At 41.1% G+C, this 25,625-nt stretch overlaps 2 protein-coding genes across 4 annotated transcripts; one reads left to right on the top strand and one right to left on the bottom strand.

Moving 5' to 3' along the window:
• Positions 1-721: 721 nt before the first annotated feature.
• On the top strand, positions 722-11,436 carry LOC135486929 (ankyrin repeat domain-containing protein 29-like). 2 transcript variants are annotated; one of them, XM_064770109.1, is made up of 9 exons: positions 722-979; positions 2,612-2,722; positions 4,699-4,797; positions 5,173-5,271; positions 5,719-5,916; positions 6,257-6,355; positions 6,645-6,740; positions 6,988-7,086; positions 7,516-11,436. In XM_064770109.1, the coding sequence occupies exons 1-9, from the start codon at positions 794-796 to the stop codon at positions 7,618-7,620; spliced, it is 1,092 nt and encodes a 363-aa protein (XP_064626179.1). In that variant the 5' UTR covers positions 722-793; the 3' UTR covers positions 7,621-11,436. The 2 variants fall into 2 exon arrangements, with proteins under 2 accessions (XP_064626179.1, XP_064626180.1); XM_064770110.1 differs by lacking the exon at positions 722-979 and adding an exon at positions 1,585-1,750.
• Positions 11,437-15,975: 4,539 nt separating this feature from the next.
• LOC135486928 (protein FAM91A1-like) lies at positions 15,976-25,547 on the bottom strand. Of its 2 annotated transcripts, XM_064770107.1 has the most exons (21): positions 25,370-25,547; positions 25,021-25,105; positions 24,597-24,806; positions 24,293-24,360; positions 23,773-23,805; positions 23,227-23,434; positions 22,963-23,025; positions 22,582-22,688; positions 21,962-22,000; positions 21,616-21,722; positions 21,291-21,403; positions 21,011-21,108; positions 20,709-20,795; positions 20,329-20,537; positions 19,941-20,028; positions 19,495-19,605; positions 19,171-19,284; positions 18,840-18,900; positions 18,210-18,693; positions 17,875-17,944; positions 15,976-17,606 (listed from the first exon to the last, which is right to left on the bottom strand). In XM_064770107.1, the coding sequence occupies exons 1-21, from the start codon at positions 25,439-25,441 to the stop codon at positions 17,469-17,471; spliced, it is 2,565 nt and encodes an 854-aa protein (XP_064626177.1). In that variant the 5' UTR covers positions 25,442-25,547; the 3' UTR covers positions 15,976-17,468. The 2 variants fall into 2 exon arrangements, with proteins under 2 accessions (XP_064626177.1, XP_064626178.1); XM_064770108.1 differs by lacking the exon at positions 23,773-23,805.
• Positions 25,548-25,625: the final 78 nt, after the last annotated feature.

Raw genomic sequence — 25,625 nt, 5'->3', positions numbered from 1 at the left:
ATGAAACAAGCCAAACTAAACGAACCAAATACACATTCTAAACTTGAAATTGAAGATCACGTTTATAAACGTGATCTTCAATATATATATAGTTGTAATATTGCAAAGCGTCAGGTTGATATTTGCATGGAAAAGGCACTCTTATTTACTCAGGCCCACTTAATTTGGCAAGTTTAAGTTTGAAACGAGCCAAAATAAACGAGTGAATGAAACGTACCATAGTGCACCTTGCAAAACTTAAAATGAACAAAATTAAATGGGACTATGTGAATAAAATTATATGTTATGCCATAAACATAACTGACCGAATCCTGCAATGAATATTGCATGTAAACGTGATCTTTCAGTTCAGGTTTAAAACGTTTATTTGGATCGTTTAGTTTGGCTTTTCTATCACCAAGTGGTAAAATAATTCTCTTTTTCCTTGATGTAGTCAGCAACGAGTCGAACTCTTCCCAAATCGATCCCGCGGAATCGTATACTTGTAGTATCAATAAGGGTCGGGATGGCCCCAAAGCTCTTGGGAAAACGCCCCAATCGATTACTATCGACTTCGGTTTGCGCGCGGCTAATTTTATGCGTATGCTTTCTGAAATATTCAACCGATAATTTTAATCGGATTTTAATGGCTTAAGAAATAAATTGATGATGCACATTTACCAGCTAGATATGCCGCTGCAGATAGTGTTACTGCTCTTGGCTCTGCAAACAAAATAACTGTGTTCTCGGCAAGTATCCATTTTCAATCGGATTTCTCACCCGTTAAACATTCCTGATACTTTGAGCGTCCGAAATGGATAAAACAAAAAAGAAGCCGCAAATTTCTAAGCAGCGCGCCATCGAAAAGTCGCCGAAAATCGAGACCAAGAAAGGTCCCATTTCCAAACAGCAGACGACACGGCAGATGTCACGTTTAGAAGATGAGGCGAAGGAAAAGGAAGAAGAGGTGGTGATCAAAAAGTTGATGAACGGAGCCAAGGTAGGAAAATAGTTTAGCCTGCCTGTGAGAGGCTGAGTTCATCCTGAGATCAGGCTTTTTTACTCCTATGTCGTATATCTAGAGGCAGGGGTGTCACATCAAAAGTGAATTTCTCAGCCTTGGGACCCAGACTACGGAGTATGTTGAAAAAAACTGGTGCGATGATGGGCTGAGTTAGGATACCTGGGCTGATCGCCGATGTCAAGGCAGGTTAATCTGGCAGTCTAAGCTGTCCCCTACAGTGATCCTCTTCCCCGTCTGAGTAAATTTATTACTCGTGAGTGTTTCACAGCGGCCGCAATTTTCGTTGTCCTGCGGTCTTAAGGATTCACTGACTAAAGTCCGTTTCAATATTCAGATTTCGCAAATAGGTCTCTTGGAGGAGAGTGTACCATTTGGTTAGGGGTCATCATCAAATTAGCCGAATACTCCTTTAAATTATGGTTGGTTTGTTGGTGGAGAGACGTCGCTGGTGTGCAAATTTTAGAATGACGAAATCGAATGATTGTGCTGTGATAACTCATTAAGGATAACCTAGACAAAATAAAATTCATGATTTTAATCAAACTGTACAATCTACGACCACTTAATACGCATAAATAGTGCCCAATTGTATCGCGGTTTTGAGATCGTCTGCTAGCTCAAAACCAAATCTTTGGTACATGTTGAAATAGCTGATCACGAATTCGGGAAGGGAGTGGAAGTTCCGACATATTTCATTATTTTACTCGTGATAAATGCTCCTCTGGCGAATGAAATATGTCTTTAAAGGTGTGGAACGATACTTTATTTCAATATTCATCCAAAGGCCGCTCATATTATATTGCATAATGAATGGGGCATTTTGTCAACGCTAAGAAGATTCTCCCCTGAAAATCTGAAAAATCACTGATTCAGTGATTGATTTGAACAGCACAGATTCACTTCATAACTTCAGCTTCAGGGCAGTTCTAGCATGAATGAGAGAAGTAGGCTAGACTGAGATAGGTCTGGAGGGATCCAAGACTTCACTTGTCTTAGGTCAGGGCAAAGTTTCTAGCGCACACGGCACGGTACCCGGAGTCACTCCCCTCGGCCCCTGGCCTAAGTCAAGTGACATCACTCCCCCTAGCCTACGGGCCTGGCCCTAAGCATTTAGCATTGATGCGGTTTATGTAACGCTTGGGGTAGCCGAGATTGGATTGGATTGGATTAGAGGACAGTCACCAAGCCAGTCTGTGATGTGTGAGATGGGATGGGAGAAGCTACATTTACACCACTGTGGGCCTGGTGGTGCTGGTAGTAGACATGGTAAGCTCGGTAGGCCTACTGTCGTCCAAAGCAGTCGCAATCCAGCTGGACATACACGAGAAGCCAAACTAGATATGCTGCATTCCAGGTTCTTTTGTTTTTGTGCCTTCCTTCTCAATCTCCTGTCCTCTGTTGTGCGGCCGTCATAAGACACTTTTTAAGGTTGAATTCACAGTTGAGGGTCGTCGATAGGTCTCTCTGTTAACTGTGTATATCCATGTTAGCAGTGTTCCTCTTCTACATTTACTCCATCCAGTGATTACGAGAACAGGTTGCATTTTCCTTTTAATATATGTAGAACATAATTGTGAAATTCGGTATTTTTCATTTTTCTCTTTACAGAAGGAGACACCCTCAGATCAACAACTCCACCTAGCAGCACTTCAGGGAAATGTTGAACAATTACGGCGAGTTTTAGATAGCGGACGGGTACATGTTGATTGCAAAGACAAGGTAGGATGTCCTTTTATCATATAAAATTGTCTATTTTCACCTAAATCTATTCAGTGGGATGTTCTAATCAAATACAGTGGAGCCTCCCTCAGTAGCAGACACCTCCCCATTGAGGACACCATCTAGTCTCTAGTTTTGGACCCAAATTGGTTGTTTCCATCTAATTTGACCTCACTAGTGAGACACCTCTTTAGAAAGGACAACACTTGTCAGTCCTGAGGGTGTCTTTTCTACGGAATGTCAACAATCTATCTGTACGGAACCTTCATGTCTACCTTCTTTACAGAGTTTTTTTTCTTTTTGATCAAATATTGTCTATTACGCATGCAATAAACAATAACCACATAATAATACTGAATAGATACCATGAGAAAATCCATGATTGGTGAGCTCTATGATGCTCCACCTGATCCCCATTAATCTTCTAATTCCATGCACTGATGAACAGTCATTTCAAGCATGAAGGCAGTCTGTGTACACTACATGTACACATGGACTGGCACAGTTAATGTATTGGCAAGTTTACCATCTGGTATTTTCACGGTTTGTAATTTTCGTGCATTGATTAATTATTATTGAGTTACCAATACTATATTTTGATTGATTAAACAGTAACTCTGGAGTGATATTTTTTTTCTCTCTCGGGGAAGACCTCCGAATCAAAAGAATAATGGTAGCTCAAACACTCACATTTGTTGGAAAGCGATGCTGACACCCATTGTAAATTTAAAGATTTTTACTCTTTTGTTCAGGCTGGCCCTTTGGCACTGCCATTTCTCCCTCCATCCCTATGTAAGCGTCTATGAACTGCATGCCAATCATTGATCAGGAGCAGCTGCCTGGGCTATCAGCCAGACAGTTCCATTTGTCTAGCCACATGCAGTTGCATCTGAGACCAATCACAAAAAACTGTTTCTTGTCCATTGCCTGAACTGCTATCTTATGTTAGGTCCTTTCAACATTCAGGGGCAGGTCTGACTCTGAGAAAGAGAGGTTTTTACATCCATGGCCACTTTCAGAGTTGGGGAGTGCACTCCCATTTACATAAGCATGTCTGGATCTGCCCACACATGGAGTTGGAATAATGTTTGATATTGCAATGCATGGAACCCTGTATTGGTTTAGTGTTGGCTGTCAGTAATTCCCACCAAACCTTTTTCTTGGCCTGAGTCATCAATGCATTGCATGTACCTGTGTGGTAAAGCTTGGAGTTCATAAGAACACCTTATTGACTATCTGATCATCGTTTCTACCTTGATCCTAAATCAAAATAGAATCTGCTTTTAATACAAACAGATGGGCAGGTGCTCGGGAAAAAATCATTGGTAGGTGTGTGTACTGTTAAATGCATATGTCCTGACATTGTATTTCTTCATCAGGTCGGGTCAAAATCAAGAATCTCCATGTGTATTCATATTAAAATCGAGTTCTGTACTGACAAAATTTCCTTTAAACAGTGCAAATTCCCTCTGCCTGAGGTTAAAAAATCTCTGAAACGAACTAATCCGCCCCACTGATTATTGGTAGTGTGTTGGTTCAGCAATCAAAGTATGATTCTGTGATTGGAACCACATTATTCACAGAAAGTAATAGGGAACTCTGCATTCACCACCAGTTCTGGCTTAGAGATAACTTGTCAAAAAAATTTGATATCTCACTAAATCTTTGTCATGTGGCAGCCTAGTTATGAGCATAAAGGGGCACAGTCAATCCTGGAAGTGTGAAGGACAAAAACTCCCCGAATTGAAGAATTTGCAAAACAAGGGTCCTTTCCTTGTCAACAATTACTCTCAACTTTTGTCTTTCGAAGTGCCTGAGACAAGCCTCAGAAACAGCCCTGAAGAAGACACAGTAGTGTCACAAACTCGACTCATTAAAGTCAAAGTTGATCGGGGAAAAAATGGTGTCGCATTCCTCTTTCCAATAAATGAGACAAGCCTCACATTGTTCTGTTTTCGTATCCAATATGATTTCAGGAAGGAACCACGCCACTGGTGTTAGCTGCGGCGAATAACCACTTGGAATGCGTGAAGGAGCTACTGGAACAAGGCGCAGATCCTGCAGCAAGACGATTGGTAAGTAGCCAAGCAGTCCAAGTCAAAGACTTACCGATGGAAGATACCCAGGTTCAAGTTCCGATACCTGTACTTCTAGCACTGCTGCAGAACACTAAAAACCTCTGAACATCATGCGGAATCATTTCAGTTTACCTATAACAAGGAAAATAACGATTGATTGTACTTCTACTCATGCAATTTTAGCATGGTTTTCAAAATACAGATCACTTTATTCCTTGTTCTGCTGGACTTCCCATAACATGCCAGGATAGTGGTTAAAGTTCAATAAATGTCATGAATTGGTTAGTTAAGCTTTGAAATGAAAACGAATTACACCATTGGGCTTGAAAAAGAAGGTCGCCAACTACGGTAATTCTTGTTCTTTTCTTTCAGACGGGAACGTGTGCTCTCTTTTTTGCCTCTCAAGGAGGATTTCTAGATATCGTACATGATCTCCTTGTTCATGGTGCCCCAGTTGACTTGCCAAGTTATGTAAGTATGCAAACAGGCCTTACTTCTGAGGTCATCAATCTGCCACTTCTCAGTTGGTTTGCCAAGGGGTTGTCTTGCCAGTTGGCCCCAATGCCTCGGCTGGGCATGTCCCTTGCAATATGCATGTGATTACGGAGCCTCCCTTAACCCTTCTCATGTAGAGCTGCCTTTTCACCAAAATTTCAGCAAGCTGCCTTGGTTTAGGCCTAAAATTGAGCTCCACTCGTACGGCTTTGGTGGAACAACCCTCCAGTTTGGTATTGGTTGTTATAGTCTTCAATGAGTTGGGTAGATGATCCTGTCAATTTCTCTCTACTGGTCCCAAAGCCCTATACACACCTATATCACCAAAAAATAAGGACTAGTCTTTATTTATTCTTGATATTACTGATCAAGTGCTCTGATCAATTCCATCACTAAAATAATCTGTTCCTTCTTATTTTACAGGATGGCGGGACACCCCTTTTCGTTGCTTGCCAGTGTAACCACCTTGATGTTGTTGAGGAGCTGCTGGAACGAGGGGCAGACATCCATGCGCAGATGGTCGATGGGGCATCCCCACTCTTTATTGCTGCACAGAATGGTCACTGGAAGATGGTGCAATACTTGATAAGAAAAGGTGCTAAAGTGGATATGAAGAGAAAGGTTCGTGGAATTGTCTCAGATTCACTGCCATTGCTACTTCCTCTTGTTCTGCATATATGATCCATCCACCAAATAGGATAGTAAGTCGCCAGGCCTAGAATTAAACGAATACTCAACATATAGTGCTTTTGAACAACTAAGGACCTGGTTGACAGGTGGCTGATGATGTCAGACAGTGGAGAACCCACATTGAAATTAGCCACCCAAGTCAAATCTCTGTTGCAACCAAAAAATGTTGGTCAGTATGTAAAGACCAACTGCAAGTAAACATAATTTTAGAGACCGCCTGATAAAAAATACTATCAATATGTCAAAATCTAATTGGTTTCTGTCATTACAGGATGGGGCTACCCCATTGTGGATTGCTGGCCAGATGGGCCATTCGGCATTGTGCCGGATCCTCTTAGATGCTGGAGCTGATGTTGATGCAACGAGAGAGGTTAGTTTACTGCTGTTTGTAATGGAAGTCGGCACTCTGATCAAGCACAACTAAAGATTGTGCGAGCAGTTGAGGTTTTAGATTGCTATGACAAGTCATAGGCTATGTGGAAGGATTTGGTTTTAACCTACTGACATAAGTGACAGCTACTTTTAGGGGAGGCTATAGGCAGGAGTCGGGTGGACCAGCTTAAAGTTGACCCACCAGGAACATCCACACTTGCCTTTTATACTTTTCAAGGCAAACATTTTCTGCCTTCCTTTACATTTTTTCTTTTCTTGGACTTCAGGATGGGGCCACTCCACTGTTCAAAGCTTGCCATAAGGGCCATCTGGAGGTCGTACAAGAATTACTCGCCAGCAAACCTAACATAGGACTCCTGCAGGTATGTTAGGCTATGGCATGATGAAATACCATCTACCTAGGCCTGAGCTGTGGCATTCCACTCAGTAATAATCCTTGGGATGAATGAGATTTTGACTTATTTTAGGACGTCTGTGTCTGTATCACTACCTACTCTGTTGTCGTTTCTGTATCTGGTTCTTGTTGGGTAGGCTTTGATATGTCTTCCTCATATTGGTAAGTGTGTTGGTGTTGGTTATGATTTTTTACTCCCGATTTCTATATTTCAGAATGGTGAGAGTGCCATGCATGCTGCGGCCCTGTTCGGACACTTGAAGGTCGTGAAGGAACTGGTACTGATCGGCGCTGACCCAAAGCTGAAGAACAAGGTAAAAAAGATTGTTTTATATAGCTTCTACCGTATTGGAGGTTTAACCAGCCCTATCTTAAACCGTCATTCAGGTCAATGTCACAACATGTAAGGCTCCAGACAGAGGTGGATCTTTGCTCCTGTTCAGATTAGTGAGGAGCTCTGTCACTCAGGTCAATGTCACAACATGTAAGGCTCCAGACAGAGGTCGATCTTTTCTTCTGTTCAGGTTAGTGAGGAGCTCTTTGTTGTGATGGTTAGGGTGCCAAATCCTAAACGAGTGGATTGAAAGGTCATCTGTCAATCCTTTCTGAGGCAAGAAGATCTTTCCTATTCGGTTAGAGGTCTGTTTTACATTACCTCATGCCCATGCTTATGTATCTCATTTAAACCGTACAGAACCCTTTACCAGCTGGCCAGCAGATTTATTTTGCTTTCAACATTTCAGGAGGGCCAGATCCCATACGACCTTGGTAAGGAAGCCGGCTACGATCACATTGTCGAATTCCTGGAGGACCATGACAAGAAACTTAGCGCTGCTACTGCTGTGTGATTCGAGGTGGCAGGTTGCTGCTGAGCCAGATATGCTGCCATTTGCATAGAAACTCCATCCTCAGATTTCAATTTTCACAGTGTAAAGAGGGCTATTGGCTAACCAATGCCAAAGCTGCACTCAAATCTATTGCTTTCTTAGAATGAAAGTGCCTTCATTTGCTGTGGAAAAGACAAGAGGATCAAATTATGTGGACATTTTGTATCGCAAACTTGAAATCTGAAGATGGCATTTTTAAGATGAGTCTCACTGTAGATCTAGTCTTTATTGTTAAAAACAAGACTTACTGTTCATGACATATGCTGATATAACCCTTTGCAATCTATTAGCATATTAGAGGGTTTTTGCCATCCTGTTTTGGGAACAGCTCTGCTGAGAACCTGCTTCTCTGTGTATGACATCGAATGTACGTTTTCCCATTTTCAAGTTGGTATCCATGGATCAAGCTGCGGATCCCAGTATGCCCAGTGGAATCGACAGAAACATATTAATGACACATTTTACACTTTATGTTAACTCAGCTTCACGACATCTTTATTGTTGTACCAACGTCATGACATCATGCATTTCTGGTTCATTGGTCCTCAATACCAAAAAAAACACTGGCATCATAATGTGAGCCAGAAAAAACGAACTCAGTAGATCTTTTCCTGGAACGAGATAGCAAAATCTCTCTGTAGTATCCATGCTGTTGTTCCATTATAAAACATGCCAAAGTCCATACACCAATTTCTCCACGATAACGATAAAGTGTTATTTTCTACCACATATTTACAGTTTATGTGCTTCTCCTACTTAAAACTGCTTTGCCATGAATTTGAGACAACTTGAAGGGAGAATGTAGTTGAGGCCAGGGGGGGGGGGGGCAGTTGTCATGAGTAATTACAGCAAGGCCCCATGTAATGTCAACTTATTAAGCATGTCACTGGTGCCATCTTGATCAGATATCCTGTCGTCTTTAGATGTGTATTAGATTTTGACCTACCTAGACTGTGTCCATAAAGACAACATTCGATGCCTATATTCCCTCTTTAAAACAGTTTGCTGGAATTTTTTAGCTAGAGTCAGAAGTTCCACCATTATTACATGTAGTTGTTTGTACTGAAAAACTCTGAAGCTTTGTAAGACTAAATCGATCACAGATACGCAATGCATTTTATTCTCGATTTGCTTCTGAAGGTTGCCAGGCCTTGTAAAGGTGGGTTTAGAGTGAAGCCAAATGTATGTCTTTCTGTTCTCTATTTCATAATAAATGTGATCATGCTCCAAAAATAAAACAGAATGAGAATGTAGCCAGTTTTAGATTGTTACAAATTGTTCAGTACTTGGAGTATTCCTTCCTTCTGACCAGAGAAAAGAATTCGAATGATGATTGAAGAGGGGTATATTGTACATTTAATGTAGGAATGTGGGGTTTCATGTCAGTTAAGAAATAATTGATTGTTAGCACAGACATGATAGATGTTTGAAATCATTTCATAATATTTTCATGCACACATTATCTTTCCAGTTTGTGCATGATTTGTAGATGACCCTTTTAACTATAGCAAGATTTATTCATCTTTCTGCATGGAGTTCTATTTGCATTACATAATTGTCTGTGTTTCTAATGAGGTATTGGAGGTTGTTCAGGTGAGTCACACTTCACATTACACATGCTGCCACTGCGTTGGCCATCAAAATCTCAAATAATGTCATAGTTCAAAACAGCGTGACAACATCAGAATGTCATGATGTGACAGTTGAGACCTCGTCCCACTACCTGTCATCCTGCTGTGACAGTCAAACATGGCAGATTCTTTGGAATTGCAGTATAATGTGGTATCAATGAAGAACCTCTGTAGAAGTGTCAATGTAAATGCCTTGAATGTATTTCGGGGACAACTGGAAAAAGAAATTGGCAGAAAATTTGCATTTTTCGTTTTAGTTCACCATGTACAGCACTACACTCTTGATCTTCCAGTCATTCTATTGTTGTGCACTTTTATTAAAAAGGCAGCATTTTGTATGCATACCACTTTCATGAAAGAAACCAAACTCTAAACATTAATTGAGGAATGAAAAAAAACAATTGAGTAGACGTACTAGGACACATGGCCACAATGTACACCATGTACGTGTACATGTACATCTTCTCTCTAGAGTCAATAAGGTTTTGCATGTTTGTACTATTTTCCTCGCATCAATTTTCAGCTGATTAGTGGTCAGATAAATCTTTGTATGGCACATTTAACACCAAACTTGTTTGTACATTTTGTTCCTGGGCTTTATGACTTATAATGACACTACAGCTGTAATTATAAATATTGTGTCAATGGTTTTAAGCCAGTTGATTAGCCTATTACATGTGAAAAAGGCCTTTTATGCAACTGGCTTATTTGCGTTGACACAGTATGTACATGTACATTAGATATAAATTGATCACATGAACATTCTATCACTTTATGTTATAAAGAGATTTTTCTTGCACAACCATCTGAAAGTAGTGAAATACACCAATCGCCGACCTCAATCACATTTCTGACTTATGAGATACGACACACCTGTTTCTCAGGCCACACTAGAAGGTCATCTGTCGGCATAGATGTTGAATTCACCAACAAGGTTCTTTTTGGTGTTCCAAAATAATCATTTTCTGGTGGAAAATGTCCAATGGGGGGCAAGGTGGAAGCTCCTTTGGAGTTTTCTCTAACAAGGTTGTGCAAGACAAATCTTGCTGAATTTCTTATGTTATTCTTAGTGTAGATATTTACATCAGCTGCTTTTGCTTGTAACTCTTGCTACAAAATGTCAACGTGTAACCATTTTTTTGGCTATTTTGATTTTGCTATCTTTTTTGTACTCTTGTTAATTTAATCTGATTATGTTGCTAATTTATTTTGGAGCTCATATCTGACGTACTTTTTATTTTGCCTGGTGGTCATTGAGGTAACATGGGTCGTTTTCATACCAGGAGAATGTCTGTTTTTTCACCTCTGGTTCCACTACCGTTTCTCTCTGAAGAATCCCTCTTGAGTTCTTTAGAGTTAATGCTATACAGCATGAGTCCTCTTGAGTTCTTTAGAGTTAATGCTATACAGCATGAGTTCTTTGCTGCTAAACCTTTTTTGTGACAAATTTCACCAACTCTGGTTGAAAACAGCCAATGGAAGCTCAGCTGCATCCAAGAAATAGATGTCATTTTAGACATTTAAAGACCTGATGTTGACACTGATTGAGAAGAATGTTGTTAGTCTAAACCAGATGCACTCACACCTTAGAATGCTAAGATGATGATGACTGAGAGCTAAGTAGATTGGAAATGTCTTGGGTCGATTGGGCGTTTATAAAACTAGTTGAAAATTTCAGCGAGTTTATTGTAAGGTACAAGTATGCTCCCCGGTGAAGGAACCTGGTTTTGCCTTGAGGAATCTTTTCATCCTTACGATAACAATTAGTGTCAAGTAAAGTAAAGCCTATGTGGAACAGACGCAGCAAAACTGGCTAAATTAGTACACAGTATATTCTGTAGGTCAATTCTCATTACATTGGCGTGTCTGGTTAGATATGTTGATTTCTAATAACCTGTGGCACACACAAAAATAATGTACCTCGGTACACAAATGAACCACATCTTTAAGTGAAGACGTTTTCTCACTTTTCATCTTTCTCGGCCTTTGTAATCACTGTACTGTTCAAGACTGTGTCCCAAGATAAGGGGAATAGTGCTGAATTTATGGAACGTTTTGTTGGTAGTTTTATTTTACATTTGTTTTCAACATAATATGAGATTTACCAGATCTGATATGGTAATAAAACCTGTTGTATGCTGCAATATATCAAGTGTTTTGTTTTCTGTGAGCCGACTCTCTCAAATGTTTATATGCCCCTAAGAGTAACCTAAGCATATGCTTAAGTTTGTCATTACCAATCATGCTTACAGTGCCAACAAAGCCATTTGTACAGATATGTCACAACCTTGCCAGGCACAGCCTCCCTCTTGCATACTTTGCTGACCAAGTCACATCCTGGCTTGGTACAAACTTCATCGTGGACACTTTGCTGACCGAGTCATTTGTGCAGAGACAGTGTCACAACCTGTCCCTGGTACAGCCTTCATCCTGTGAACTGAGCCGGCCACGAGATTAGCACAGAGACATTGTCACAACCTGGCCAGGTACAGCCTTCATCCTGTGAACTGAGCCGGCCACGAGATTAGCACAGAGACATTGTCACAACCTGGCGAGGTACAGCCCTCAACTTGTGCACTGTGCTGACCAAGTGATCTACAGAGAGACAGTTTCCCAGCCTGGCCAAGTACAGTCTTCATTATCTCCACTGTGACGGCCAAGTGATTTGCACAGAGACAGTGGCAGAACCTGGCAGTTACAGCCTTCATCTTGTGCACAGTGTAGACCAAGTCTTTGCACAGAGACGGTTTCAAAACATGACCAGGCAGAGCACTCATTTTGCACACAACCAAGTCAGAAGACTATTTGACACGTCCGAGACATAGTCATATCTAGGACAGTGTTGTCCGAGTAAGTGTCACAACAACCTACATTCTTTTGCGACACCCTGAATAGCTTTCAAATAAATTCATCTATACGCATCGCCTTTGTAAGAGAACAATCTACTGTGTCCTGAGACACACTGAATAACTAGCCTTCCGTGTAAGAGAACAACCTAGCCACTGTCTTTGCCAAAGAGAATAAGAACGAGATGCACTGGAAGGAGATTGAGCCATTCCCGTTATTCAAAGATAATGTAGGTTGTTCTCCAACAAGGACAAGACGTGCATGTACATCGGTGTCACAAAGACAGCATGCTGTTCTCTAACAAGGGCAAGACGAAGTGGCTGGAGATTTGGCTATTCCAGGTGCCGCCATCAGATCCAAGAAGGATAAAATGTACTGGATGAAAGCCATTGCACAGAGGCAGTGTCACAACCTATGAGGAACCGCAGGTACAAGAGCTTCACAGGAACATGAGCTAAGTAGGCTATTTGAGCTGCCAAGAAGGGTACTTTAAGGGCCTGTCTCCAGAATAAAACGAGAAAGAAGCTCAGCCAAAGTCAGAAGGGTTCTGATGTTGTCTTAGGTACAGGGGTACGTCTAAAACATAAGCCTCATCGGGTCAATATGCTACTTCAAGCAGGCTACTTGAGTTCCCAGGTAGGGTAGACCTTTGAGGAATTATACTTGAGTATAATTCAAATATAATTCCTCCAAGGGTAGACTTACTCGTACCTGTCTTCAAGCGTACGGCGGTACAGAAGCTTAATAAATGTCAGAAGAGTCCAGATGTTGTCCAAGGTACACATTGCCTGGCACAGAAGTCATTGGTACAGTGACATTGTTACTACTTGGCAGATAGATCGGTCGTATCGCTGAAGCCGTAGGAAGACCATCTGACATGTCTGAGACAAAGTCATATCCAGGTATCCGAGGTAGCGTCTCAACCAGGTCGGTTACATTTTTGGCGAAGTCACTACCAAGGCAGTCGCAAAGACCATCACAGCAGTTATATAGAGTGGAAAGAGTCTTTATTAGGGGCACACTGATGCATTCACAGTGTGTAGTATCTTGCATGACAGCATCACACTGTAGGCCAGACAGAAAGTGCATAACCACAAGATCGGCTGGGCAGAGACATTTCCGAGTCACATCTTGGCATATCCACAACAACGTCACAAACAGGCTGTGGAGGACAACCTTCATTCTTTTGCGACACCCTATAGAGTAGTGAAATCTTCATCAATTACGCCTCGCCCTAGCCTTTTCAAAAGATAGTAGGCTGTTCTCTAACAAGGACAATATGTACTTGATGAAGATCTCCCCATTAAGGGCATCTCAAGAGACAGCAGGTTGTGCTCCCACAAGGGCAAGGTGTTCTCCGACATGGACAAGAGGTACTGGATGAAGATCACCCGTCTAAAAGGATAGTGGGTTGTTCTCTTACAAGGGGGTCCAAAGGAATGTGGGTTGTTTTCCAAGATGCCCCAGACGTACATGATGAAGAGCTCCCAAGTGTGTCGCAGAAGACGGTCGGTCACAAGGATAAAGGCCTAGCTATTCAGAAGAATATCGGTTGTTCTCCAACAAGGACAATATGTGCTTGATGAAGAACTCCCTATTCAGGTTGTCTCAGAAAACAAGTTGTTCTCTTTCAAGGGCGAGACGGAATAGATGACGGCGATTTCGTTATTCAGTGTGTCTCGAAAGAATGTAGGTTGTTGACCAACAAGGACAAGATGTGCTTGATAGAGAACTCCATATTCAGATTGTGCCTGAAAAACACAATAGGTTGTTCTCCGCAGTGTGTACTTCGTCCTCGGTAGTTGGGAATTTTGAAGGACTCCTCCAGGCCTAGTTAGACTCCCTGTCATGGCTCTCAGGCGCTCCACCTATCCGCTACAGATTCTTGACTGCCAAAGCCAACGAGAGACACCTCCCTGGGTTTTACATCAGAATTTTCCTTCTCCTCGTTTCGTCGCCGACCAAGGCTAAGAAGTCAAGTCTCCACCGATCTCCCCTTCATCCAATAGATTAAGAACTCCCTATTCAGGTCGTCCCACAAGACTGACAGTAGATTGTGTTCCAACAAGGACAAGATGCAATGGTCGAGAACTCCCTAGTCAGTGCGTTTCAAAGGACAGACAGCTATATTTGGTGTTCTCCAACACAGAAACGATGTATTGGATGAAGATCTCCCTATAAAGGGCGTCTCAAAGGACAGTAGGTTGTTCTCCTTCAAGGGCGAGACGGAATGGAAAGAGATTACCTATTCAGGGTGTCAAAATAACTGTAGGTTGTTCTCCAACAAGGACAAGACGTACACGGTGAAGAGCTCCTAAAGTGTGTCCCAAAGGACGGTCGGTTGTGCTCTTACTAGGATGAAGGCCGGTGGATTCCTTTCCAACAAGGACAACATGCGATGGATGCGAACACCTTCGTCTTCGGTCAGTGGATAGGATATATCTAAGCTTAGGTGGACTGCCTAGCTGTCAAGACTCTGAGGCTCCACCTGTCCTCTTTAGATTCTTGCCTGTCAGGGCTAACGAGAGACATCTCCCCGGGTTTTACATCGAAACTTTCCTTATCCTCCACTAGTCACCGACTAAGGCTAAGACGGCTAGTCTCCCTCGATCTCCTCCTTCATCCAATCGATGTGTCTCAAACGAGGGTGGATTCTGTTCCAAAAAGGGCAAGATGCGATGGATGCAAACACCTTCGTCTTCGGTGGGAAGGATATCTCTACGCTTTGGTGGACTGCCTAACTGTCAAGGCTCTGGGCCTCCACCTGTCCTCGATAGATTCTTGCCTGTCAGGGCTAACGAGAGACATCTCCCCGGGTTTTTACATCAGGACTTTCCTTCACCACTAGTCGCCGACTAAGGCTAAGACGGCTAGTCTCCCGCGATCCCCCCTTCTTCCAATCGATGTGTCTCAAACAAGGACAAGATGCGATGGATGCGAACACCTTAGTCTGTATGTCTCCAAGGACAGTTGATTGTATGTTACAAGGGCGAGACGGAATGAATATAGATTTACTCTTAAGGGTGTCTCAAATGAAGGTAGGTTACTCTCCAAGAAGGACAAGATGTGCTTATGACGAACTCGCTATTCTGGGTGTATCAAAAGACAAGGCTCTCCCAAAGGCGAGACGGAATAGATGATGGAGAATCCGCCATTCACGTCTCTCAAAGTAATGTAGGACAAGACAAGATGTACAATGTACCTGATGAGGAACTCTCTATTCAGGGTGTCTCAAAAGGCAGTAGGCTGTTGTCCAGCAAGGACAAGATGTACTTGATGGCGAGCTCCCAACTCGGGGAGTCTTAAAGACAATAGGTTGTTCTCTTACAAGAGCTAGGCGGAAGACGTAGCTTTTCAAGGTGTCTCAAAAGAACGTAGATTGTTCTTTAAGTACGACAAGATGTACTTGATGATATGCTCAATATACAGGGTGTCTCAAAAGACAGTTGGTCGTCCTCCAGCATGGATAATATGTAATTGATGATGTGCTCACTATTCAGGGTGTCTCAAAAGACAGTTGGTTGTCCTCCAGCAGGGATAATATGTACTTCATGATGTGATCACTATTCCGGGTGTCTCAAAAGGCAGCTGGTTTTCCTCAAGCAAGGATGTGCTCCTCATTCAGGGTGCTCCAAAACACACTGAGGATTGTTTCCCAAACGAGGAAGAATGTACTGGAGATTTACTGTATGATGAACTCCATATTCAGGATGTCTCAAAATACAGTAGGTCATTCTCTTACAAAGGTGGGATGGAATGAATGGAGATTTAGCTGTTCAGGATGTCCCAAAAGAATGCAGGTCGTTCTTCCACAAGGACAAGGTTAACTGAATTATATAGCAAGATATAGTTTATTCCAGCACATTGATTGATTATTAACTAAAATATCTCCATCATACATGCCTGTGTACAAGTTTACAAATGTTATCACCAGATTCTTGACAACAGATCACACGATTTACGTTCAAATTCTCCCCACGCATACTGTGTAATATATGTCCTGTTTACCCTTGGCTCTCAAAATACAATATATCACTATACTCGGAGCATTAATAATATCATAGTGGAACCTCCCTTAGCAGACACCTCTCTATTAACAACAGTAGTTTTAGTCGCAAATTGGCAGTTTCCAATCAATTTGACCTCTCTAATCAGGACACCTCCGTATTAAGGGGTTATGCTGTATTTTCATGCTCAGACAGATTTAAAACCGCTTACACCCCAGAACAAGGATTTCAGAAAAACTTTGATCCTTAAGTGTTACATGGTGCACCAAGTGCAATGAAATGCTCTGTAACAATAAATAGATTAACGATATGTACATAATGCAGCACATACAATAAAAATAAAGAATGTACATAAAGAAATTAATACAATCATAACGAATTAATAGTATGAACATTAATTTGTACACAATAGCAAAACTAAAAATTGTGATACCAAATTAGAAGAAACACATTCTTGGTAGCATACTGCTCTGTTTATCGTCAAAGAAACTGAGAACTTCATCATTCGAGGAGTTTGATATCCAATACAAGTACTGAAACACCTGGTCAAGACTGCATTTCTCAAGACATGTACCCAAATTATCATTTCAATTTTTCCAACAGCTACTGTGCATGTGGAGATTTCTAGTGTCTACACGGTGGCTGTGGGAAATGGCACCATGGAAATAGTATTTAAATCAAAGGTCAGACTAAGCACCCACTCGTAGCTATTCGTAACATACATGTAAGGGTGGCTTTATTACAATAAAAGCGTGAAGTCTCAACAGGAAATGCAGTATTTAGTCCATCGCTCACTGAAGCCAATTTGCCAATTTTGAGCTTTGCGAACATTTCACATGTCTCCAGCATTCGATCAAGTTATCAAGTCTGTTGTTTCCAAGAGCCTGTGTTAAGCAAGAGGACAACAGAAATACTCAACAAGAGTAACATGCTTTAAACTGAAGAGTACATAGACACTGCGTTTACGACTGCAGGTAATCAAGTTGGGCCTAGAATATTTCTAACATGATCCAAATAGACAACATTCAGCATTCATCTTGTATTCAAAATGGCTGAGATAAATCAAACAACGGCTCTCATTACTCTTTGTCAACATAATAAGCTGGACAACTAATGCATACATGGACTGCCTGGATGCCAACTGTCAAATGTAGTCTTTCTAAAGACATAACTTCAGCTCTCACTAATGGCTGTTACCAAGTCACGGCATACATTAACACATGAAATAAGCACCTGGTCTTGTACATATCTTGGCCCAATTTGCTTCCCTGCAGCAGCTAAATGCAATGACAGAGTGCCTGGTATCGATTGTCCCAATTTCACCCTAACACTTTAGCCATGGTTCTAGTTTGCCATCGAGAAAGCACAGATTGCGAGTCGGAAGTGGAACGTTCTGTTCTGGGTTTGACGGACTAGCTTGGAGCATGTTGTCTATGCTGTGCTCGGAGGTGAGCGTCAGATCCTGGAAGGCAGAAAATAAACATCATTGAACATTCAATTTTGTGTTAAGTATGGTTGGATTATCTTGTAAGGTAGAAACAGTATCTTTGGTAAGTTATAATATGGACTCAAAAGACTCTCGATGCTTCGAGAAAACAGTTTAGAAGTCAGTTTTAGAGTAAAATGCATCTGTGTCGGAAATGATAGACAAGCCCTATTGTACTGGGACCCCTCAGCCGACATACACCGGTTGAAGCAGTACATATTTATTGAGAAGCCTACACACATACCTGGTGATCAGCTATGAAAGTTAGTAACCGTAATGACAGCATTCGGCTGGAGTACAACAGTGACTGAAGACTGAAATAAGAAGAAGAGAAATTGAGGTCAAGCTGTAGCAGCAGAGATAAGGACTTTCCCGAAGTTAGCCACATTTTTAATTCAGTACACACACATGAAAAACCTGATTCCTAAGATGTGTTTTAAATCATCTTTTTAAACATTGACTCTTCGACAGAAAAAACAGGTTTCTACCAAAGCACCATAAGTTAAATGTATAAGCTCAAAGTCTTTGGATATTTCGCATTATTGATTTGACTATTGAGCTTTTTGACATTGCACCTACCTATTTTTACTACAAAGATTATGGGCCGCCACACGCTCACAGACTTCTTTATTCACATCGGCGTCAAACAACGGAATTCCAAAACAACAATTGAGTAAAACCCAATCCTGAGCAACAATCTGCTCATAAGTGTCCTGATCTTCCTGTTTGATTATATCCATACTATTATTATGATCATCAATAGCCAGCGACAATGGTGGTTGTGCTTTTGTTCGTTTAGGTGTTGCCAAACTATCAACCTCAGATGCTAACATTTCCGCAGATATTGTGTCTTTTATTCCATTAACTGGGCTATCGTGCTCCACGGAGTTGATAAGACTAGGTGTACTGGCTGCTGGGCTGGGTTCAGGTTTTTCAAGCGCAGCAGCCCATTGGCCCGGTTTGCCTGTTTTTAGGAGCGTCACAAATCCACATGTGTTTTTGAGGTCCAGAGATTGACTAAGTTTCTGAATTGCACCGTGATTGACTTTGGTATCATTCTCATCTGAAAAGGAGACAGTGAATCAAATGGTTACAAGAGAATTTGTCGATAGGACAATCCCCACATAATCCCCAATCCGCATAAACATGATAAAGAACAAATAACTTTGCCCAAGGTGGATCTTAATACCAAATTGACATGATAATTACCTTTAGCTTGAAGAGGGAATGGTACATGGATTGTCTCCCCATCACTCTGCCATCCATGAGCCTGCAGTAGAGAACCACTAGTTTAATCATGGTCCGACAAAATTCTTCCAGCACTGTCAATGATTGACTCAACTTTGCATTATTTACAAATTGCTAAATATACATGTATACATTATCAGTCATAGTCGTTTGGTTCAACAACCTATGTGCACCTGGCAACTTTGAATGCAAGTCCATCTTTGTCAGAATAAATCAATTATCCTGTTAAACATGTCATACCATGCCCATTGAAGATGTTCATACTAGACTGAATGGTGTCTTGTAATCTCACCTGAATGAGTAGAGCAGAATGTGAAAGAGCGTCGTTGAGTGTAAGTAGAATGTTTGAAGTTGGAATGATTCCTGGATCATGGCCCCATGTGGTGATGAGCAGTCGGTCATACTCCTGGAAAGATAAAATATTCCGAATCAGACTCAGAGCTTCAATGTAGGCCAGTCAGATACTTCGATAAAATTTGCACTCATGAATGTCTGTGCTGCTTGAGTGCTCAAAATCAAGATCAAAATGCATTCGATGCTTCCCTCTTAGTCTCTTCACAAGCTTGGGTTATCAAGTCCACACAGCACCTATACTCCTGTAAAAACGTATACGTACCTGGAACATTTCCGGCAGTCTCCTCAACCTTGTTCCCTTCATGAGGAGGAGAGATGGTGGTCCACAACCAGTCAAATGGTAGATGAATAACTTGAACCACACAGAGTTGACCTGGAAATGACCTGGATTACAACTATCATCAAACATTCAGACTTCAACATGTTTCAAATTAAGCAATTCGTTACGAGATGTTTCTCAACGTTATTCCAGTGGCTGCAGCATTCTATAGTGTCATTTGTGGCAACAACACAACCTCTTCTCTTTTGATCAGCCTCTGAAATGCTTATTTTGGCCTGATTTTGAAAATTCAAAGATCTACAGAGATTTCAGAGAGAGATCTGGACCAGTAGCTAAACAGTTTCAATGGATATTTACAGGGATGACTCCGAACCCACATTCTAAAGTCTCTTATTACAACAGCCAAAATCAGCATGATTGAAACTCACTTCAGGAATGGCAGGTCCAATATGTTGAGGAGTACAACTGCTGATGGGTCGAATCTCATTACTCAGAGGAGCCATGGAAATGATTAGACTGAAATGGAAATGACACAGTTTGAGAGAAAGCAACTTTAATGATAATACCAGTTCAAGGTGCCCTTGCTGGATAAACCTATTGTGGAAAGGAGAAGCAGGGAAGCACAAGCCATAGTGGTCTACTACCACTCTCTGCAGGCTCACGTTAAATGGAAAACTTGCAATACCAGGCTTACCCTGGTAGGGATCAAAGGGACAGAGGTGCAATGAACAGGCCAAGCAATCCAAGCTTAGTCACCAACAAGTCTTACTAGCAAACCGAGAGATTCTCACAGAGGATTTTAGTGCGCATGCTTACTTGTAATTCTTATTGAGCACTCGAGTACATGTGCCAGGGTCCAAACCAAGCAAGCTCTCACATCTGAGGAGGTCCACACCTAGTCCAGTACCGCAATACTCTTGATCAGGGTAGAGGTCTTTGTTGTATCGCAGGAAACGTATCGTATCACGTAACGTAATGGCATGATCAAAGTATCTCTGGGCTTCTCCCTCCGCTATTGTGTCAACCTGAAATAGCGAAAAAGATGTGCTGTATTACTATAAACAACTTCAATCAAGTGAATCCTATGAATTTATCAAATTGCATGTTTCGCATCTAAGGATTCTTACAGTGATAAAAAAATCCCACACACGGACAACATTTTGTCAACACACCTTGACATTGAAATAGACACCTACCTTTTCCAATTCTGTCAGGAAGCTGTCCAGGGATTCATCACTGAGCTTGCCAACTTCAAACATGGTCACTGCATGACTTTTTAAACCCTAAAAATATGATTGAGCGTGATATCATTGTCAAGCATGACATACAACTTACAAGGTATGAAAGAGAGAACAATTACTTTATTTGAATGTGATAACAACAGGAGAGCCCTTGGGATCATTCGCTGAATTAGAAAATTTCCACAGTCCCTCATCTCAAGTCTAGTTTCGGCCACTAATCAACGATAACAATACCAGAGAAGACAGAGAAAACTTACCGGTGACAAATTGCCCATCATAAGAAATGCAGTGAGCGTCGAATCGAAGAGAAATGCTATCCTCTTTGTGTAGCTAACATGAGTGAGACTGGAAGCATCTAGAAAGACGAAGACAAAACAGAGATGAGAAAAACATAAAATCTGGATCAACAAGATCATCTGGCGAAAATGATGTCCACCTCAAAGTAGAGTAACACTTGCTACAAATCCAGTTCATCATAGTCTCCAATCGAAATACAGGAGAAATATTTCAAACAATGTCCACATGATGGACACTTACCCGAGAGGGAAGCTTCATTCAGGCTGACCGTGTCTGGCGTGTTGGAGGGAGCCTCCAGGGGAACATCTATGGTGGTACTCCAGTCTATGAGCAGCTTGTCCTCCTGACTCGTACTGAAAGTGAACATCAGTAGACTGTACAATAAACAGGGTACCAGCGAAAGGCCATCACACTTGATGCTGGATGTCAACTAGGGTTTTTCACTGCTGTCAATTGATGTGAGCGAAAAGATGATTCTAGCACTGAACAGAGATAGGTCAAATTTTGATGTCTTGTGACAGACCAAATATCTTTGTAAAGACAGGAGTTTGCAATAAGCACTTACGCTTTCGGTCCGCCAATTTGGTGCCATGAAGGGTGCCAATCATCAGTGTTGAATTCTTGACCTTTGACCCTTGCAAATCCAAGCCGACAGTACATCGACACTGCATTCTGAAGAAGATAGCATAGAAACTCAGCTTGAACAGAAATTCATAAAGTAAATCAGAGATCTACAAAAGATCATCCATCGATAATTTAGTGTTGGCAAACCAAAATCCTTTTTTTGTTCTTTTAAAAAAATTGTTTTGATGAAAGCTCTGCATGTATGCGAGCATATGTCTTATGCAAGTCTGTTACATGCAAGGTTTACTGAGCATGCCATGCATGATAAATGTTGAACACATGTTTACCTTGACAAGGGGTAGGTCTATCTGCAAGACACTGGCAAGCTGAAAGATAAGACAAACTTTTATTAATTTCAGAGAGAACTAATTTTAGATAATTTTGAATGCATTGGGTCGTCCCAATGGCTGCATGACATGATGATGATAATGTTCCACATTATCGACTATTGTGATACTGATAACAGTATATTTTTGGAAGTGACTATTTGGCAAGCCCGGCTTACCAAACAGCGACTTTTTCTTGTCCTGTATGGAGAGCCGAACTCATTAATATTAAAGTAAAGTCTCCAGCTCGCCAAACAGGGTAGATTTTTGACCTGTCTGGCCGGCTGGCCGAACAGGGTGGCTTTTTAGTGCTGTTTGGCAAGCGGCTCTCCAAACAGGACAAAAAAAGATGCCTGTTCGGCGACCGGCTTGCCAAATAGACCCGGCCTATATTTTTACAGAACGAAAACAATTACAACCCAACCCTCTAAGGAGAGAGGAATGTGATTGTGAAATGTTGTGTAACCACTTAACAAGAAGAACCACCTCAAATAATTTGCCAAGATATATTGGTAGTAAACGATATAAAGAAGCTCTCCCATTCAGATAGTGTCGATGTTATGTCTCTACACATCACCTACCTCTGCCACTGTTGTGTGTTCATCTATCGAAACAAATATCTTGTAGAGTAGCGTCTCGAAGTAATCACCCAACACTCTGTTCATGACAAAGCCTTCTAGGGGAGGAACTGGAACAGACAGTAATTTGATGAAATCAGTGCATCATCTCCTGCCGAATATTTTTCTCTTCTAAGCATTCATCAGGTCCCCTTCAGGTGGTGTTCATCAGTTTTCACTGTCACAGGACTCAATCATGGGGGCAAAATTCCATTGTGGTTCAAGAAATCGCAATGAACGTGAATGACGTAGGCCTCTGTATTATCTTGTTATGCAGAGAACAGAATCAACGACTTCTTTGACCGTAGAATTTATCTAAATATACCGCAGATTAAGGTCACTTACCTATTATACAGTCATCATCGGCAATGGGCACATCAAGGTACACCAAGCCTCGTCTGTACAGACCTGAAATGGAAGGAAAACAATTGTGGAAGGAGATGTTTATGATCACAGATAAACATTCAGCTGAGAGGTGGTCAGGAACTAGGACAATATTAGACAACATCGAACACTTTCCGGAGCTGAAGCAGGAAACTAGAGCAAATCTATGCTGCCAGGACAGTGTCCACATGGGGAAAGCATCCAATGTTAACTACTTTAACTTACACAGTATAACCTTACTGTCCAGGAGTCCACCATTCTGCGGCCCACTGTCAATGATCTTATCGATGGTGTTTTTCTCCGGAACACTGCAGACCTTGATGTCGTCTTCAGTGATGTAACCGGCCTGGACGACCCACCAGGGTTCAATCATGATGTGCTCAATGGGCTGAGCAGGTAAGAGATCCTTGACAGGCTTCCGTCGGAAGAATTTCTGAAATAATACAAGATAATTTTGGCATAAAATTTTCTGTAAACAATAAAAGTTGAACACCTATTTATCATGGCTTTTTTAAAGGTCAGGCATATTCAATTCAACTGCACACAAAAAAACAGATACAGCAGTAGCTCCACCGATAGGCTGCACTTACAAATCAAAGCTTTGGAATAGAAAGATAAGTTCTTTAGGAGATACAAATTAGCAGAGCAGAAAAATGAGTGTCGACTTCAAAATCCATCCAGAGGAGATCTTCTAACACCAGATCCGATAGAAAAAAAAGCCACCACCAAAACATATACAAATAGAAGATCTTCATTGGACTGAAAACTTACAGGAGGTTTAACATAACTTTGGAAATATGAGTCCTGAAATACCATCAAGGTCAATGAATGTCTAACATTTGAATGAAACTGCTCTTGTCCAATCAAAACTGACACAAGACTTTGGATGAAAAAATAGTGGGTGTCATCCTGCCAAGGTTGTAGCTTTTACTCCTCAAGACTGCTTCTTAAAGGAATATTCATGGACCATGTATCCAAAGGGATCTTCCCCTACTGTTGTTAAAGGCATTTATGACAAAGTCGATTTCATATGCATGCATTTCATGAGACCATGTTTTATAGAAGTTTTGGAGGCGTCTTGATTGCATGTGAACTGGAAAGAATACTTCAGTTCGCCATTGTCCAAGTGCAACTAGTTATGAGATCTACAGTACGAGTGATCTGCTGGTTGACCCAGTCATCTTCAGTTCAGTGGCAGTTCATTGTCTAGCGCCAAAAATTTACATTACTTTGAATGCTGGTTTTCACAATATCAAGTAATCCTAGTGCAGCTGCATTATATTTGACTTACCTTGGTTGATCGGCATTGATTCATAAGATCGATATACTGGTTTCTTCCAATTCCCATAAGGCGGAGACCTGCAAATGAAAATGAAAATGATAGAATTGAAAGTGACGCATCAGTGTTTGATTTTCTTGCCTGCTTGCTCTGGACTATCAAATATCAGATGGACAAGTTAGTTCATTCAAATGTTTGCCCTGTAGACAAGTAGACATTCTTATGACATTTCATAGTTTCAGCATAAAACCTTTTCAGGTCAACTACACCAACATGTCTGACTGATTTTAGCAAGAGAAGTGCTGTCAGAACTTACAATCTGCCGCTGTGAAGTTTGGTAGCGAGTCATAACTTTTCTCCTGGGACATGATATCGGTCATGATGCTGACATAGTAAGCAAATGGTGTTATCCTCAAGCCTTTAACCATGACATCCGAGAGGTGGTAGGGGTAAAGCATGAGATGTTCACGACTATACTGCAGCAGCTCTTCATAGTATCTCTTCTCATCTTTCCGTACATAACGCACTGAAAGTTTTAAATGATCATAAAATGAAATGACAATGAGAATATATCATATCACGAAATTATAAAACGGCAGTCACATCATCAACAATGATGATGAAGAGCATAATAACCAGAAAATTACGTAATCACTAAATTGTGTAATATTCCCTATCTCAGGAGCTCCTATTAGACTACTAGTTCAGCAAGAGTATCACGTCTTTAACTTGTATCTCACCAAGATTATCCTTGTATCGAAGCTGGTTTTTCACACTAAAGTTGACAACTGACTTCTCATATTCTCTCTGCGAATTACCAAGACTCTGAAATCAAAGAATGATGATGACAAACTATACTTTTCAAATCAATTTTATGGCAGAAAGAAATTAGCCATACCCGTAGCGTAGAGAAGAGAATTTTAAAAAGTCTTTGGAACATTTGGCTTTATTGACTTGTGTAACATTTCATTCAAGCTGCTACATTGGAGTGGGTACTTTATCAACGTTGCCCGATACTGTTACTGTATACCACTTCTTCAGTTCAGGGGTTAAAAATTAAAACAAAAATCTTATTTCAGTTTCACCAACCTGTTTTATGTTTGTAGGCAATTTACTCCAAGGATAATTGTGCCTGATGTGAAATTCCACATCAGCATTCATTGTTCTTGATTATACGTCACTGTCCTTTCAGACAATAGTTGATAAAAGGTGTACTTTGTACGAGCAGATCACGAAAAAAGGGAAAATTTCATGAAGTGTTGGCCATTTTGCAGGAAATACGTCAAAGGACATTTTTTTATAACAAGCGTTCTGATTGGAGTGCTAAAAATTATTTGCCCAATCA

The sequence above is a fragment of the Lineus longissimus genome, chromosome 4 (assembly GCF_910592395.1).
Source record: "Lineus longissimus chromosome 4, tnLinLong1.2, whole genome shotgun sequence".
NCBI classification, from domain to species: Eukaryota; Metazoa; Nemertea; class Pilidiophora; order Heteronemertea; family Lineidae; genus Lineus; species Lineus longissimus.
This window is presented reverse-complemented; position numbering and strand designations above follow the sequence as displayed.

Coding starts and splice junctions, on each gene's coding strand:
- LOC135486929 (XM_064770109.1), top strand. CDS start 794: ATGGATAAAACAAAAAAGAAGCCGCAAATTTCTAAGCAGCGCGCCATC. Junction 2,723..4,698: donor ATGTTGATTGCAAAGACAAG/GTAGGATGTCCT, acceptor ATATGATTTCAG/GAAGGAACCACGCCACTGGT. Junction 6,356..6,644: donor ATGTTGATGCAACGAGAGAG/GTTAGTTTACTG, acceptor CTTGGACTTCAG/GATGGGGCCACTCCACTGTT.
- LOC135486928 (XM_064770107.1), bottom strand. CDS start 25,441: ATGAATGCTGATGTGGAATTTCACATCAGGCACAATTATCCTTGGAGT. Junction 22,689..22,962: donor CGATGATGACTGTATAATAG/GTAAGTGACCTT, acceptor TGTCTGTTCCAG/TTCCTCCCCTAGAAGGCTTT. Junction 17,607..17,874: donor CTTTCATAGCTGATCACCAG/GTATGTGTGTAG, acceptor TCTGCCTTCCAG/GATCTGACGCTCACCTCCGA.